We start from the raw sequence: 13,032 nt of genomic DNA, 5'->3' as shown, positions 1-13,032 counted from the left end.
TATATTCTTTAAAAACTTTTATATAATCCACGAATCACAATACACACCTTACCTGTAGCTTGTGTTTCAGGATCTCTATATTTCGGACTTTAGGATCTGTCAATCCAAGTATATCATTTCTTTGAGTTTTTTTATTTGCTTAAGTAGATGCAGTCTATATAACTCCTTTACGGGTAACTGAAAATACAGTAGTTTAGGGTTACATCATGTTGTACATTGAATAAAACTCTGGCATTTACTGTACATCACTGAACTGTGTTCATCTGTGCAGAAGAAGTTGATGGACCCTCCTCCTCCTCCTCTTCCACACTCTGGAGGGTGGTGATGGGGGAAGACAAGAATACGTTTATACTTGGATATACTTACATTCTATAGGTTACTGGACACAAAAATGTAAGGATTGTTTGATGTCTACAGACATAACATTATCTCTATAGGCCTCTCTGTATCAGCAGAAATAGTGTCATCATCCCCTACATCTTGAGAAGAGCATTTGGTTGAGCACACTTTATAATATTACTTAGCCTACTCAATACACCAGAAATTAGGACACTTACAACTGCCGGGGGTTCTGATAAGACAGGAGGCTCCAAAACACAGATATTGCCATCAGAATCTACTGACACCAATTTAAAAATGAAAGATATATATAAGAAATATAAGAAAGATATATACAGGCACTTGTGTCCTGTGGAGTGACTGACTCTGATGAACACCCTGCAGGAATTCCCTCAGCCACTGGCCTTCCAGTGTTCAAATTCAGGCCCATCTCCTCAGCATTTGTGAGTGGTGGTGGTGCAGGGCCTCCCCCTGTCTTGCGAGCCTCTGCCTTCTTTCTGTTGGCTGAAGAGACGTCAAATAAAACAAAAAAGAGCACGGTATGAAAACAGCATTACACATGTATTGTCATGTACATACCAAATGTCATTTGTAAAGAAAAACTACATCCATCACATGCTCAAACCTTACCTGATTGAATTATGTTTTTATATTTCATTTTCAGCTGCTGCCATGTTCTTTTAATGCCTACAGGATTGCACCTACATGACAATTACAATTAGATTCAATAACATTTTAAGTTTTACCTTTGATATAACTGCAAAAAAAAAATAAAATAATAATTAGCTTCAATTAACTGACCTTCAACAGGTACATGTACTGTAACTAGAGTAATGGGATTATTACTTGTTCTAAAAACTATTTTTTAGTACTGCTAACATTCTAAAGGTTATATGTTATATGCAGTCATATGCTATTCGTTTTTTCAAATTTGTTGTTGAAACTATGCAGTACCCTATTTTATGTAATTTAATGCAATTCATTCTGAAATTACTTTACAGTTATAGCCAGTTCCCAACATTTTCAAGTGAAAAGTCAATAAACGTCACACATTACTTATTATCTATTATACTGAATATTTAAATACTTTAAATGTAAACTTACGCATTAACTTGAGCAGCTATGTTTTCCCACGCTACCTGTCTCTGTTTCACCGATGCAGTGGTGTTACTTTTTTTTTTTAAATATGTGCTCATATATTTGCTGTAAGTTTGCATGAGCATTTAAAGTTCAAGTTTTTTCTGCTGTTGCCATGGTGACTCGTAATATCTGCGCTCCATTGATAATGGCTTTTTATAGTCGCGGTGTACACACTTAACTCTGAGTTAGTCCACTCTGAGTTGATTGACCTTACTCAGATCAGCTGTTCTGAAACCGAAAACTCTGAGTTTTTAATCTCTGGGTCAATTAACTTAAAGTTCAAGTTTTAACTCCGAGTTGTTTGAACCTCCTTTCTGAAACAGGCCCCTGGAGTTTTTGCAAAAGGAGAACTCAACAAATGCACGACAAGGGAGAAACCAACCACAAAGACTATTTATAAAGAACTTAATTAACTACCTCGAGTCAGGTGATCGCTCCAATCACCTGATCGAGGTGCACATTGGGAAATGGGGTTCAAAAGAAAACAAAAGAAACACAGGAAACACAAAATGGCATCTCTGCGCATGGCGCCCTCTGCTGGCGTTCCGTGACAGATGCACATCAATTAATGTACAAATATGTTATTAGCCATTCCCTGTTTTTTTAGCTTATACACTATTTGGTCGGTTGTTCGTGTGAAGGCACGGGAACCAGAGCAGTGGAAAAGGGGTATCTGAGCACGGGGGCCCCCCAAGGATGTGTGCTGAGCCCCATCCCTGTTGACCGATGACTGCACACCATCTTACAACTCCAACCTCTTCATCAAGTTTGTGGATGACACGACTGTGGTGTGTCTCATTAGCACTGGAGAGAGATGAACTACAGGAGAGATGAACTACAGGAGAGAGATGAGCGGCCTGGCCAGGTGGTGCACATACAACAATTTCTCCCTGAATGTGGAAAAGATGAAGGAGATATTATAGGGTCGATAACAGGAGAGTACACACCCAGCACTCTTCTCTGACCATCAATAGTGCGAACTTGGATGAGTAACAAGAAGTTCCTGGGTGTGCACATTACAAAGGATCTCTCCTAGACCAACAACTTTGCAGCACTGGCCAAGAAAGCCCAGCAGCATCTCCTACTTTCTCTGCAAGCTAAAAAGAGTCAGAGCCCCGACAACTATCATGTGCACCTTCTACAGAGGCACTATCGAGAGCATCCTAATCAGCTGCATCACTGTATGGTCCGACGTCTGCCCTGTGTCCTGCCGAAAAACTTTCCAGTGCATAGTGAGAGCAGCTGAGAAGATCGTTGGCGTCTCTCTCCCCTTCCTCTATGATATTTACAACTCCCGCCTCACATGCAAATCTCTCAACATCGCCCGTGGCCCTACCCACCCAACTCAGAGCTTCTTTAGTCTGCTGCAATCAGGGAGGAGACTAAGGACACTTCAGGCTCGGACCAGTAGACTGAAGGACAGCTTCATCCATCAGGCAATCAGAAAGCTCAACTCCCTCCCAGATCCACCCCCCTTTGCTCTTCAGCCTCTCCCACTCTTGTTCTCTAACTCCATTTCACACACACACACTTGCACCTATCACTTTATGCAACATTGGTCTGTCCACTACCTTAGCCCAGGAAGAAATAACTGAACACATGTCACTTTGTGCAGCACTGGTCTGCCCACTACCTCAGCCCAGCAATAAAGAACTGATCACCCAGGTCACTCTTGAACACATACCCCCCATTTCACATACACTGTCTTGCACCTGTCAATGGTGCAGCATTGGACTGTTCAGTACCTGCACTACGTTTATTTGCACTGTTCCACTTTGTACCATATTGGCCTTCTGTCGTGTTATCAGTCACTTTTTGTAGTACAATTAGTAATTTTTCACCACTGTGTTAGTCTTAGTAGCAGAATCAACAATGAAGTTGACTTTGACTATTATCAATAATAATAACAATTTGAACATGTAGTGGAACCTCGGATTACGAGCATAATTTGTTCCAAATTATTTGTTTTACAGCCCAACAAAAATAAATACATGAAAATAATTACTACAAAATAAAAAGTAAAAATAAAACTAATAAACCTGCAATTTACCTTTAATAAAAGTGTTTCCGTTTGTGCACACAGGCGCTGTGTGTGTGTGTGTGTGTGTGTGTAAGTGTAATGTGCGTGCACACACACACACACACACACACTAACAGAGTAACTGTTTTATCGGAAAATTAGCAAGGAACATCGCTAGTCACACTCGCGTGAGCGCTTACTAATGGAATCACTGATGTAAAAAAAACAACAAAAAAAAACTCATATGAACCAGCACTTTACCTTTGAAAATAATAGCGACACAGCGGAGTTTCTGTGTAAGGCAGAGAGTGTGCATCTGTATGTGTGTGGGAAGCCAAGAGGAGGAGGGCGTGGGAGGGATACTGTAAAGGTGAGAGAGAGAGTGTGTGTGTGTTTGTGTGTGTGTGTGTGTGTGTCTGTATGTGTTGTGAGTGAAGGAGCACAGTGTCAAATTACGCGCACACACACACACACACACTTTCCTGGCTAGGTTGGGGGTAAAGTCAACAGCACTATCTTAAAGAGGACTTTGAGCTGCTTAATAAAAAAAAAAAAAAAAAACACGAAACAGCGCTACCATGCCACCTGAACTAAAACACTGCACAACCCCCTTTTTTTCTTTTACTTTACAAAAGCAGTTTACATTTTTGTGACATTACCCTTGGGCTGGCTTTCAGTCCATCTAGTTCCAGAAATATCTTTTGCAATACCTTCAAAGTGTTCTTCAGTTCTTTGGGATAGCTGAGGTTGAGTGCATATGTCGTCCTCATATACATCTAGGTCTTTCAAAACATCTGTCCCTTTTATAAAAATCTTTACACTGGCTGGGTGAGACACGACTGCGCTTCTGATCATTTCTCCAGTAAACTGCACTTCACCATTCCTGGCAGATGAGTAATAAGTCAATTATCAATAGTGTATGTTTTAAAAAGGAAAAAAAAAATCTCTTTAAAGGGTTACAGTACATTTGTAGGAGAGAAGACAAATTGATCAGGAATTGTGCTTTCAGATATGCAAATATCAGTGTGCATGTTACAAAACTAAACATACTATTGAACCAGATTAAAAGATTTAATTATATTCCATTACGTAATCAATTTTTCTACTTTTACTTTCTAATCTTTTATCTTGTCTCTGCCCAAAGCTTTGAACTAGAATTTACAATGTGTGTGGACAAGTACTGTAATAGCTCTTGGCTTTGTGCATGAATAAACCCTTAAAAGCTCCTATCGTCCGTTGTTAATGTTTGTCACTTTCTTATTTTCACTGTGGAATTTCAGTTACCTTGTAGCAAAGCTGGCATCCCAAGTACTATTTCCAAGATACCTGGAACACTAAGGTATTACCTAACTTGGTTATCTATAATCACAGTACTTACCTTAATTTATTCTGCCCAACTCACTTGTGATGGGCCAAGTGTTTAAGTTACCAATAATGCACTCAGTACTTACCTCAATTTACTTTGCTCAAACTAGTTGTAATGGTTACTTACTTACTTGGAATTACACTCCTCAGTTACCAATAATGTGCTCAATAATTACCTTGATATATTCTCATCTTAACTGTGATGTCTAAGTAGCCAATACTACCCTCAATTTACACTCCTAAACCTAGCTATGACATTAAAGTATTTACTCAACACTCCTAAGTTACACAATATCCGCTTAGTCCTTATGAATTTTACAATTTTGTTTGAAAAAAGAATAAATTTTTTATCATATATATATATATATATATATATATATATATATATATATATACAGTATATACATACACAGTATATATATATATATATATATATATATACACAATCAGCAAAAAAAAATGTCCTTTGACTTTCCACTGTTTTTACTTTCAGTAAACTTAATGTGTAAATATTTGTATAAACACTAAAAAAGTCAACACCATAAGACATCAACTAAAAATGTTTCCCAATGTGTCCCTGAATGAAGGGAGGCTCAAAATCAAAAGTACCAGTCAGTATCTGGTGTGGCCACCAGCTGCTTGAAGTACTGCAGTGCATCTCCTCCTCATGGACTGCCTATTGCGGACAGTCTGAGCACTGATGGAGGGATTGTGTGTTCCTGGTGTGACTCGGCCAGTTGTTGTGGCCATCCTGTACCTGTCACGTGTGTGTGATATTCGGATGTACCCATCCTGTGCATGTGTTGTTACACGTGGTCTTCCGCTGCGAGGATGATCAGCCGTCCTTCCTGTCTCCCTGTAGCGCCGTCTTAGGCGTCTCACAGTGCGGACGTGGCGATTTATCGCCCTAGCCACATCAGCAGTCCTCATGCCTCCCTGCAGCATGCCTAATGCACGTTCACGCAGATGAGCAGGGACCCTGGGCATCTTTCTTTCTTTTTCACAGTCGGTAGACAAGTCTCTTTAGTGTCCTGCGTTTTTAGAACTGTGACCTTAAATGCCTACTTTCCGTAAGCTGTTAAGGTCTTAACGACCATTCCCCAGGTGCATGTTAATTAATTGATTATGGTTAATTGAACATGCGTGGAAAACATTGTTTAAACCCTTTACAATGAAGATCTGTAAAGTTATTTGGATTTTTACAACATTATTGTTGAAATACACAGTCCTGAAAAGGGGACGTTTCTTTTTTTTTGCTGAGTGTATATATATATATATATATATATATATAATCAAATATTTTGCCATTAAACCCATTGTAAAATTAGAAACTTACCGGGTAACCTTATCCAAATGAGTAACAAACTCCTCTCTGTGTTTCCTTTATGTGTTAAATGGCGCCGTCTGGCAAGTCCGGGGAATTCAAACGTTGCTGAACTCAATTATACTAGTTGTGCACACTTAATAGTTTATCTAAAAGATAAACTTTAAGATACTTAAATAATTAAGTTAAGTTTTTTATTTTTCTGTTTCAATGACTTCCTAAAAATTTGTTATTAACTCACTAAAATAAGTTTTACCTACTCTTACCATGAATGATTTTTTATAGTGTGTGCTTCCTTTGTACCTTGACACACACATCGGTCTGGAGTAGGGTCAATCTGAACTCATCAGACACCATGACCTTCTTCCATTGTTTCAAAATCCAATCTTTATTCTCGCTAGCAAATTCAACTTTTTTCTGATGAGTCTTAAAAACAAGTGGCCTTGTGCATGAATAAATAGTGACACAGCTGTTTATTCCCAATGTTGTGGGATCTCATCATATTGTGTGTACTGTATGGAAATGCTCTTACTTTCAGTATTAAACATTGCTCTGGTTTTTCCTGTTGATTTTTAACCCTGCAATTTCACCATGTTTTTAAGTGATCTCCATTCGTGATTTTGTCCCGACCACATTTGTTCCACAAAGTTGAAAGTTCAGCACTTTCTTTCCAGATAATGATAATATGTTAACCCAGTTCCAATCAATTTAAATCTTGTTTTCTTGGCTTGATTTATCCCAATAAGTTGACCTTCCTAAAATGGCGAGTGTTTGTTAGCCAGGCAGACCATTTCATCTTGATAAAAGATCAAATGGTCTGCCTGGTAACAAACACAAAATTATAGACTTGATATGCAAAAATAATTAGAAATGCTTATGGAATTACTCAAACTGGTGAATTTTTTCAATAACCATGAAAGATTCTCCACATCTGTTTGAACAGCTCTCTCTTTTTTAGATCCTATTTGCCAGAAAGAAAAGCATGAATGTCATTAATAGCAGTAAGAATGGGAGTTTGAAAGATTGCAATGATTACACTGTACTATTGATTATTCGCTCTAACTTTTACTTAGAGGCATTCACACACAAAAATATATATTTATATTTTTTTAACATTGATTTTAATATCTACTGTATAAATGCAATATATCGTTACAATATATGGGGTGTTTGAGAGCCTGTAATGCCACACTCCATCCTTAAGCACTTACAGTACACCGAGTCATTTCTAGTGACATACAATAACAGGTTATTCCATAATAATATGGCAAAATTCTGTAAGATAGACTCTTCTATACAAAGACACCAAAATCACAGTAATCCCGTATTTATTTTAGAAAATACAATCACAGCATATTTTATTACATGTATAACCGCCACATTCATATATTACTTTTATAAGCTTGACATTTTGTGCAGCATATTGACACAAACAAAAAAATACATTACACACCCATCAACAGTATATATGGTAACATATATAACATAAAAATTTACATAATTTGTGGATAGCTGGTATGAAGGCATACAGCAAAGAATAGCAGGACCAGAAAGCAGACCTGATACCACAGCCTCAACTGGTCACAGCTACAGTTATAATCAAATCAGGCCATGAACCTTCACTGCCCAGCCCTGCAGTCCTAAAAGATGGTCCCTTGGAAATAAACCCAACTGGGACAAATTATTGCAGTTCATACAAGACAAGGTGCCTTTGGTAAGTCTTAGTTCCTCTTTCTTTAATATTGCAGACATGTAATGAAAATAACAACTCTTATTGCCAAAGTTACAACAGTCAAAAGCACGACACAAACAGAAACAAGACTTATTTTTCAGTTTCATAGCATGCAACATCACAGTAAGCAATGCATTACCTCTCATAAAGTAACCTAGTTGGGATAATACAATTTTATTGTTTTGAAGACTGCAAATCATCATCTTGTACGTTACATCAGCAGAAGAGTGTTACAAGTGCAACTGAGGAGCACAGAATATAGACGAGTGAAGAGAGTGAGGAGAGAACAAAAGAGAGACAAAGAGAAAAGTGATCAAAAAAGAGCCACAAATATGGTTATATGATTCCTTCAGACGGAAATGATAACCTTTTCTACATGCATGGCTTTTGGGTGCTACGGAACTCCTCTTCTAAATCATTGGTGTAGCAGAAGGTGTGGAGAAAGGTCTGAGGAGTACAGCATGCATAACTACAACACAAAGTGCTCCTGCTTAGAATTTTTTTGATGGCTTCAGCATAAATCCTAAAACCAAATTGCATAAGGAAGTATTAAATAAAGGACACTTAAAAGTTATTGCAACATAATGCATGTAGTTATAATAATATAGAAAAGAATAAAATCATGTGGCAGCAGTGCAATCCATAAAATCATGCAGATACAGGTCGAGAGCTAGAGATTGTAGAAAATGTTCGCTCATTGGCTCACTCTTTGCAACCGTGATGAGCAAAAAAAGCACGTCAGAATGGCACAGAGCCTCACATGGACAGGAATGTTAGACTACACTAGGGTCAGAAACTATACAGAAAAAAACATCTACAGCTGTCCAGTTTTAATAGGGTTGTTTCCCCTGCTGATGTAGTTCCTCAGGGATTGTTGTGTTTTAAGATGCCTTTCTGCCTCCTGGTGTGCATGAAAAGTGATTGAGTTACTGTAGCCTTCCTGTAAGCTTAAACCAGTCTGGTCATTCTCCTCTGACCTCTCTCATAAACAAATCAGCTTTTATATATATATATATATATATATATATATATATATAAATATATATATATATATATATATATATATATATATATATATATATATATATATATATATGTTGTGTTGCTTAATAGTTGCATGAATGATCAGTCCTGTTCCCAATAAAGTGGACAGTGAATATAATTTTAGTGTAAAAAAACAGCATGATATACAATCGATCCGTTTCTATAAAAAGAACAAAAACAAAGAAACCGCTAGCTTCATAAATGATTAGTGATTTAAAATGTTAAAATACATAAGAACATCATGTGGTTTGAGAAAATAATGTATTAAAACTATTATTTGTCGCATTAAAATGACCACAGTCATGATGACAGAGTTTTGACAATACAGTGAGGTTCACAATAATTCACATGCTTAAATATTAAAGATAACACAGATTTAGTAGAGTACACAAACGTTAAAATGATTTTAAACGAGTTTAAATGATTTTCCCAATTTGTAGTTTTAATCTGATCAACTGATGTACAGTTTTACAACTGCATGTGATGATTACTGAGAGGAGGCATGCTTCTCAGCTTCATGTCTGTAATGAATCCCTTTATATTGTGAAAAAGCTCACAGAGAGTATCAGCTTGGTACATCAGAACATTTATGTCCAACACACACAAAGTCAAATGTGAAAGGAGTAGATTTCGTTTTTCATTTCTAGTCTCCCAGGTGATACAAAGTTACAACTAACTGGTTACAACAGTGAATTTCACGTCCCTTTTAAGGTTTTGAAGAATTTTTTTTGCTTATTTGATGTAAAAGTTGTTGTTACACAAGTGATTGCGAAGTCAGGAATTACACAAGGGCACAGCAGCATCGGTCAGGAGAGAGGTCAAAGGTCATCCTTTCTGACCATGACTTAATCTATTCATTATTACCCCAACCCATGTGGTCAGTCCCCTCTAAATACCTTAAACATTCATCCTCCAAATAGTTATTAGACGTGCTTCAAAACCGTGGCAAAATCACAAGGTGAAAAGACAAACAACCAAACAAAAAAAAAAAATTTGTGATCATTTGGAATTACTCCTATCACAGTGCCTATAGTTTACGTCTCAAGATCATTATGTCTCTTTTTAGCTTCAATCCAGCAGACCCATCATGCTTTGTAGCGTAGCCGGTGACAACCAGAGCGCCTCCACCAGGTTGTACTGGCAGTAGCCCATGAAGAAACCGAAGGCTACATCTGTGACGTTGTGACGCCCGAGAAGGACCCGAGAGAGGCCAACAAAGATCGCCCAGAGCAGGACAAGCACGCGCAGCGGAGCGGCAAGAACCAAGTGTGCCAGCAGGAAGCGGGCACACATAGCAGCCCGAGTGGCATGGCCTGATGGGAAGGAGTAGCGATCCACAGAGAACGTGGCAAACATGTCCATGCGGTTATGAGAAGGACGCCGGCGACGGACCAGGGCTTTAACCATGGCCACTAGCACCAGGTCCAACACCAAAGCTGGTAAAAAAATAAATAGAGAGTGTCAGTACCCTAAAAAAACAGTATAAACAAAAGACCAACTGCTGTTGCTTTAGCATCAGAAAATATATTTTACATATGGTAAAACATGGTAGAGATTTTAAAGGTAAGTTAATCACTTTTACTAACTCATCGTCTATACCACTTTATATTGTATCGAGGGTAGCGTGGGGCCTGGAGCCTATACCCTTAGGGTACGAGACAGGATACACCGTGGACAGGGTACCAATCCATCGCAGGGCACACACACATACACTCACTTACACACTCATTCACACACTATGGGCAATTTGAGAACGTCAATTAGCTTAATCTGCAGGTCTTTGGTCGGTGGGAGGAAACCCACCCAGCACAGGGAGAACATGCAAACTCCATGCACACAGAGACGGGAATCGAACAAAGACCCGGGAATCGAACACAGACCCTGGAGGTGCAAGGCGACAGTGCTAGCCACTACACCACCGTGCCACCTAATTTAATCAGTATAATTTTTTATGACTCTTCTCACAAAGCAAGGCCTTCAAAACAACAAAGGTATTTTAAGCAAATAGATGGTTCATTGAGATGCTGAAACACAGCTACAATACAGGGACCAACTTGTTTAAAAAAGTACTATTGTGGGCATCAGCAGTACACAGGAACTCAATAATGGGATTTGTACAGGCACCTTTTTAACATCACCTTAGATTAGAGCCATTATGAAGATTCCACAGATTCCCACAGGTATGCTCAAGATCGACTGGAAAGCATCCCCAACAGAGTGATGATTATTACAGTATAACAAATAGAGAAGACTAAATTTGGAATGGGGATGTTCCACTACTACATACACCACAGTTTATGGACAAAAGTATTTGGCCAACCTGATAGTTATTGAGTTCAGGTGTTTCAATCAGGCCCTTATCCCCTGTAAAGAGCAATCTTAATGCTTTAGCATACCAAGACATCTTGAACTATGCTTTGCTATCAACTTTGGAGGAGGCCCTCTTCTATTTCTACATGACTGTGATGCTGTGCAAAAAGCAGGGACTATAAAGACATGGTTTGATGAGTTCAGTGTGGATGAACGTGCCTGACTCACACAGAGCCCTGACATCAACCCCATCAATACAGTGTTTTCGCTGACCAGAGGAGCAAATTCAGCCAGAGACTGCGTACCATCAAGAGTTAAACAGAGTGCCACAGGAGATAAAATTCTCCCAACGACCATAAAATTATATAACTCTTCTCTGTAACTCATACAGTATGTGGCTATTCACTGACAGTAACAGTAACACAATAGAACAATATTACGTACCTGTATAATATAATAATTGCAATATTACGTCTCAACAAAATATGTAATACAATATTACATATATTAATACAATATTACATGCATATATTAGATTACTGTGCAATATTTACAAACGCTCTTGAGTCATACTGTATTTAGTGTGCAATATGGTACTTACTGTTTTAGGACTTATTTTATTCTATTTTTTAAATTTTTTTTGCAGTTATTTATTACTTTTCCTTTCTACTGAGCAACTGTAACCAAGAATAAGCAATTTCTTTCTGGGATTAATAAAGTTCTTTGAATCTTGAATCGGGCACCTTTGGACAAATACTTTTGTCCATATAGTGTGAGTGTGAGGATCAGGTGCCTGGTTATTTCAGACTTGAACTGTCTTACTCGCTGGAAACCATGATGTACTTTCAGGATCTAGGCGCTATTACCTACCCATGAGCAGGTTGAGCATGACCTCCTGGCCCGCGGCGCTGTCGCTCTTGTATAGACAGTAGGCGGCGCCGATGAGCCACGGTATGCCGTGCCCGGAGACCTCCACCAGCTTCATGAGGGGCCGCGCGCTTCCCCAGGACGACTCCTCGCATGCGCACACACCGAGCCGCTTGGAAAGCCACAGATCCACTGCGAGCAGAGAGCTCAGCGCCACACTGCCGATGGACGGGTTCAGGTGCATGCAGTCCTCTTCCGGTAACTGCTGCGCGCCGCCGCCGGTCGATGACGTGGATGCGGTGGAAGAACCAGAGCCCCTGCGCCGCCGGCTCGGGCTCTCGGAGGCACGGAGCCGCGCTGTTGTAGGGTCCGAGCCCTGCCTCTGGAGGAGGTGCGAAGGAGGCGAAGGGGAAAGTGGAGGAGTCCGGGTCAGCGACATGAACTCATAGCGACCGCTGCTGCTGTTACTGCCTCCGCCGACACCGGAAACACTGCTACTGCGCGCGTTGCTAGCTCTGACAGGTTTCGGGGACGGCATCGTTAACAAATATTTCGCTCTTAAGCACTATTATTATTATTATTATTATTGCTGTTTTACACGCTAAAATGTTAGTCAATCGTTTTACAGTAAACACCTGTGCACGCATCCATCCCTACCGTACAGGACCGCCATGTTGGAAATCCTCTGATCAATGTAAATTACAGCGGAATAGCCAAACTCTGAATCACGTGACCAAATGTAAGGCCGCGTTCCAAACCACATGCTCTAACACTATATAGTGTGCACTATTCAATCTTTTGTAACCACTAGGCGCTCTAGCTTTGATTTAGTATTTCGTTTGAGTGGGGACGGAGCCAAAAAAAATAAAAAAATAAAATAATCCTGCTGCA

At 39.3% G+C, this 13,032-nt stretch overlaps 1 protein-coding gene across 1 annotated transcript; it reads right to left on the bottom strand.

Moving 5' to 3' along the window:
- Positions 1-9,001: 9,001 nt before the first annotated feature.
- plpp6 (phospholipid phosphatase 6) lies at positions 9,002-12,831 on the bottom strand. The gene is made up of 2 exons (XM_053488508.1): positions 12,145-12,831; positions 9,002-10,400 (listed from the first exon to the last, which is right to left on the bottom strand). The coding sequence occupies exons 1-2, from the start codon at positions 12,677-12,679 to the stop codon at positions 10,033-10,035; spliced, it is 903 nt and encodes a 300-aa protein (XP_053344483.1). The 5' UTR covers positions 12,680-12,831; the 3' UTR covers positions 9,002-10,032.
- Between the last annotated feature and the right edge of the window lie 201 nt (positions 12,832-13,032).

The sequence above is a fragment of the Clarias gariepinus genome, chromosome 27 (assembly GCF_024256425.1).
Source record: "Clarias gariepinus isolate MV-2021 ecotype Netherlands chromosome 27, CGAR_prim_01v2, whole genome shotgun sequence".
Classification (NCBI taxonomy): domain Eukaryota; kingdom Metazoa; phylum Chordata; class Actinopteri; order Siluriformes; family Clariidae; genus Clarias; species Clarias gariepinus.
This window is presented reverse-complemented; position numbering and strand designations above follow the sequence as displayed.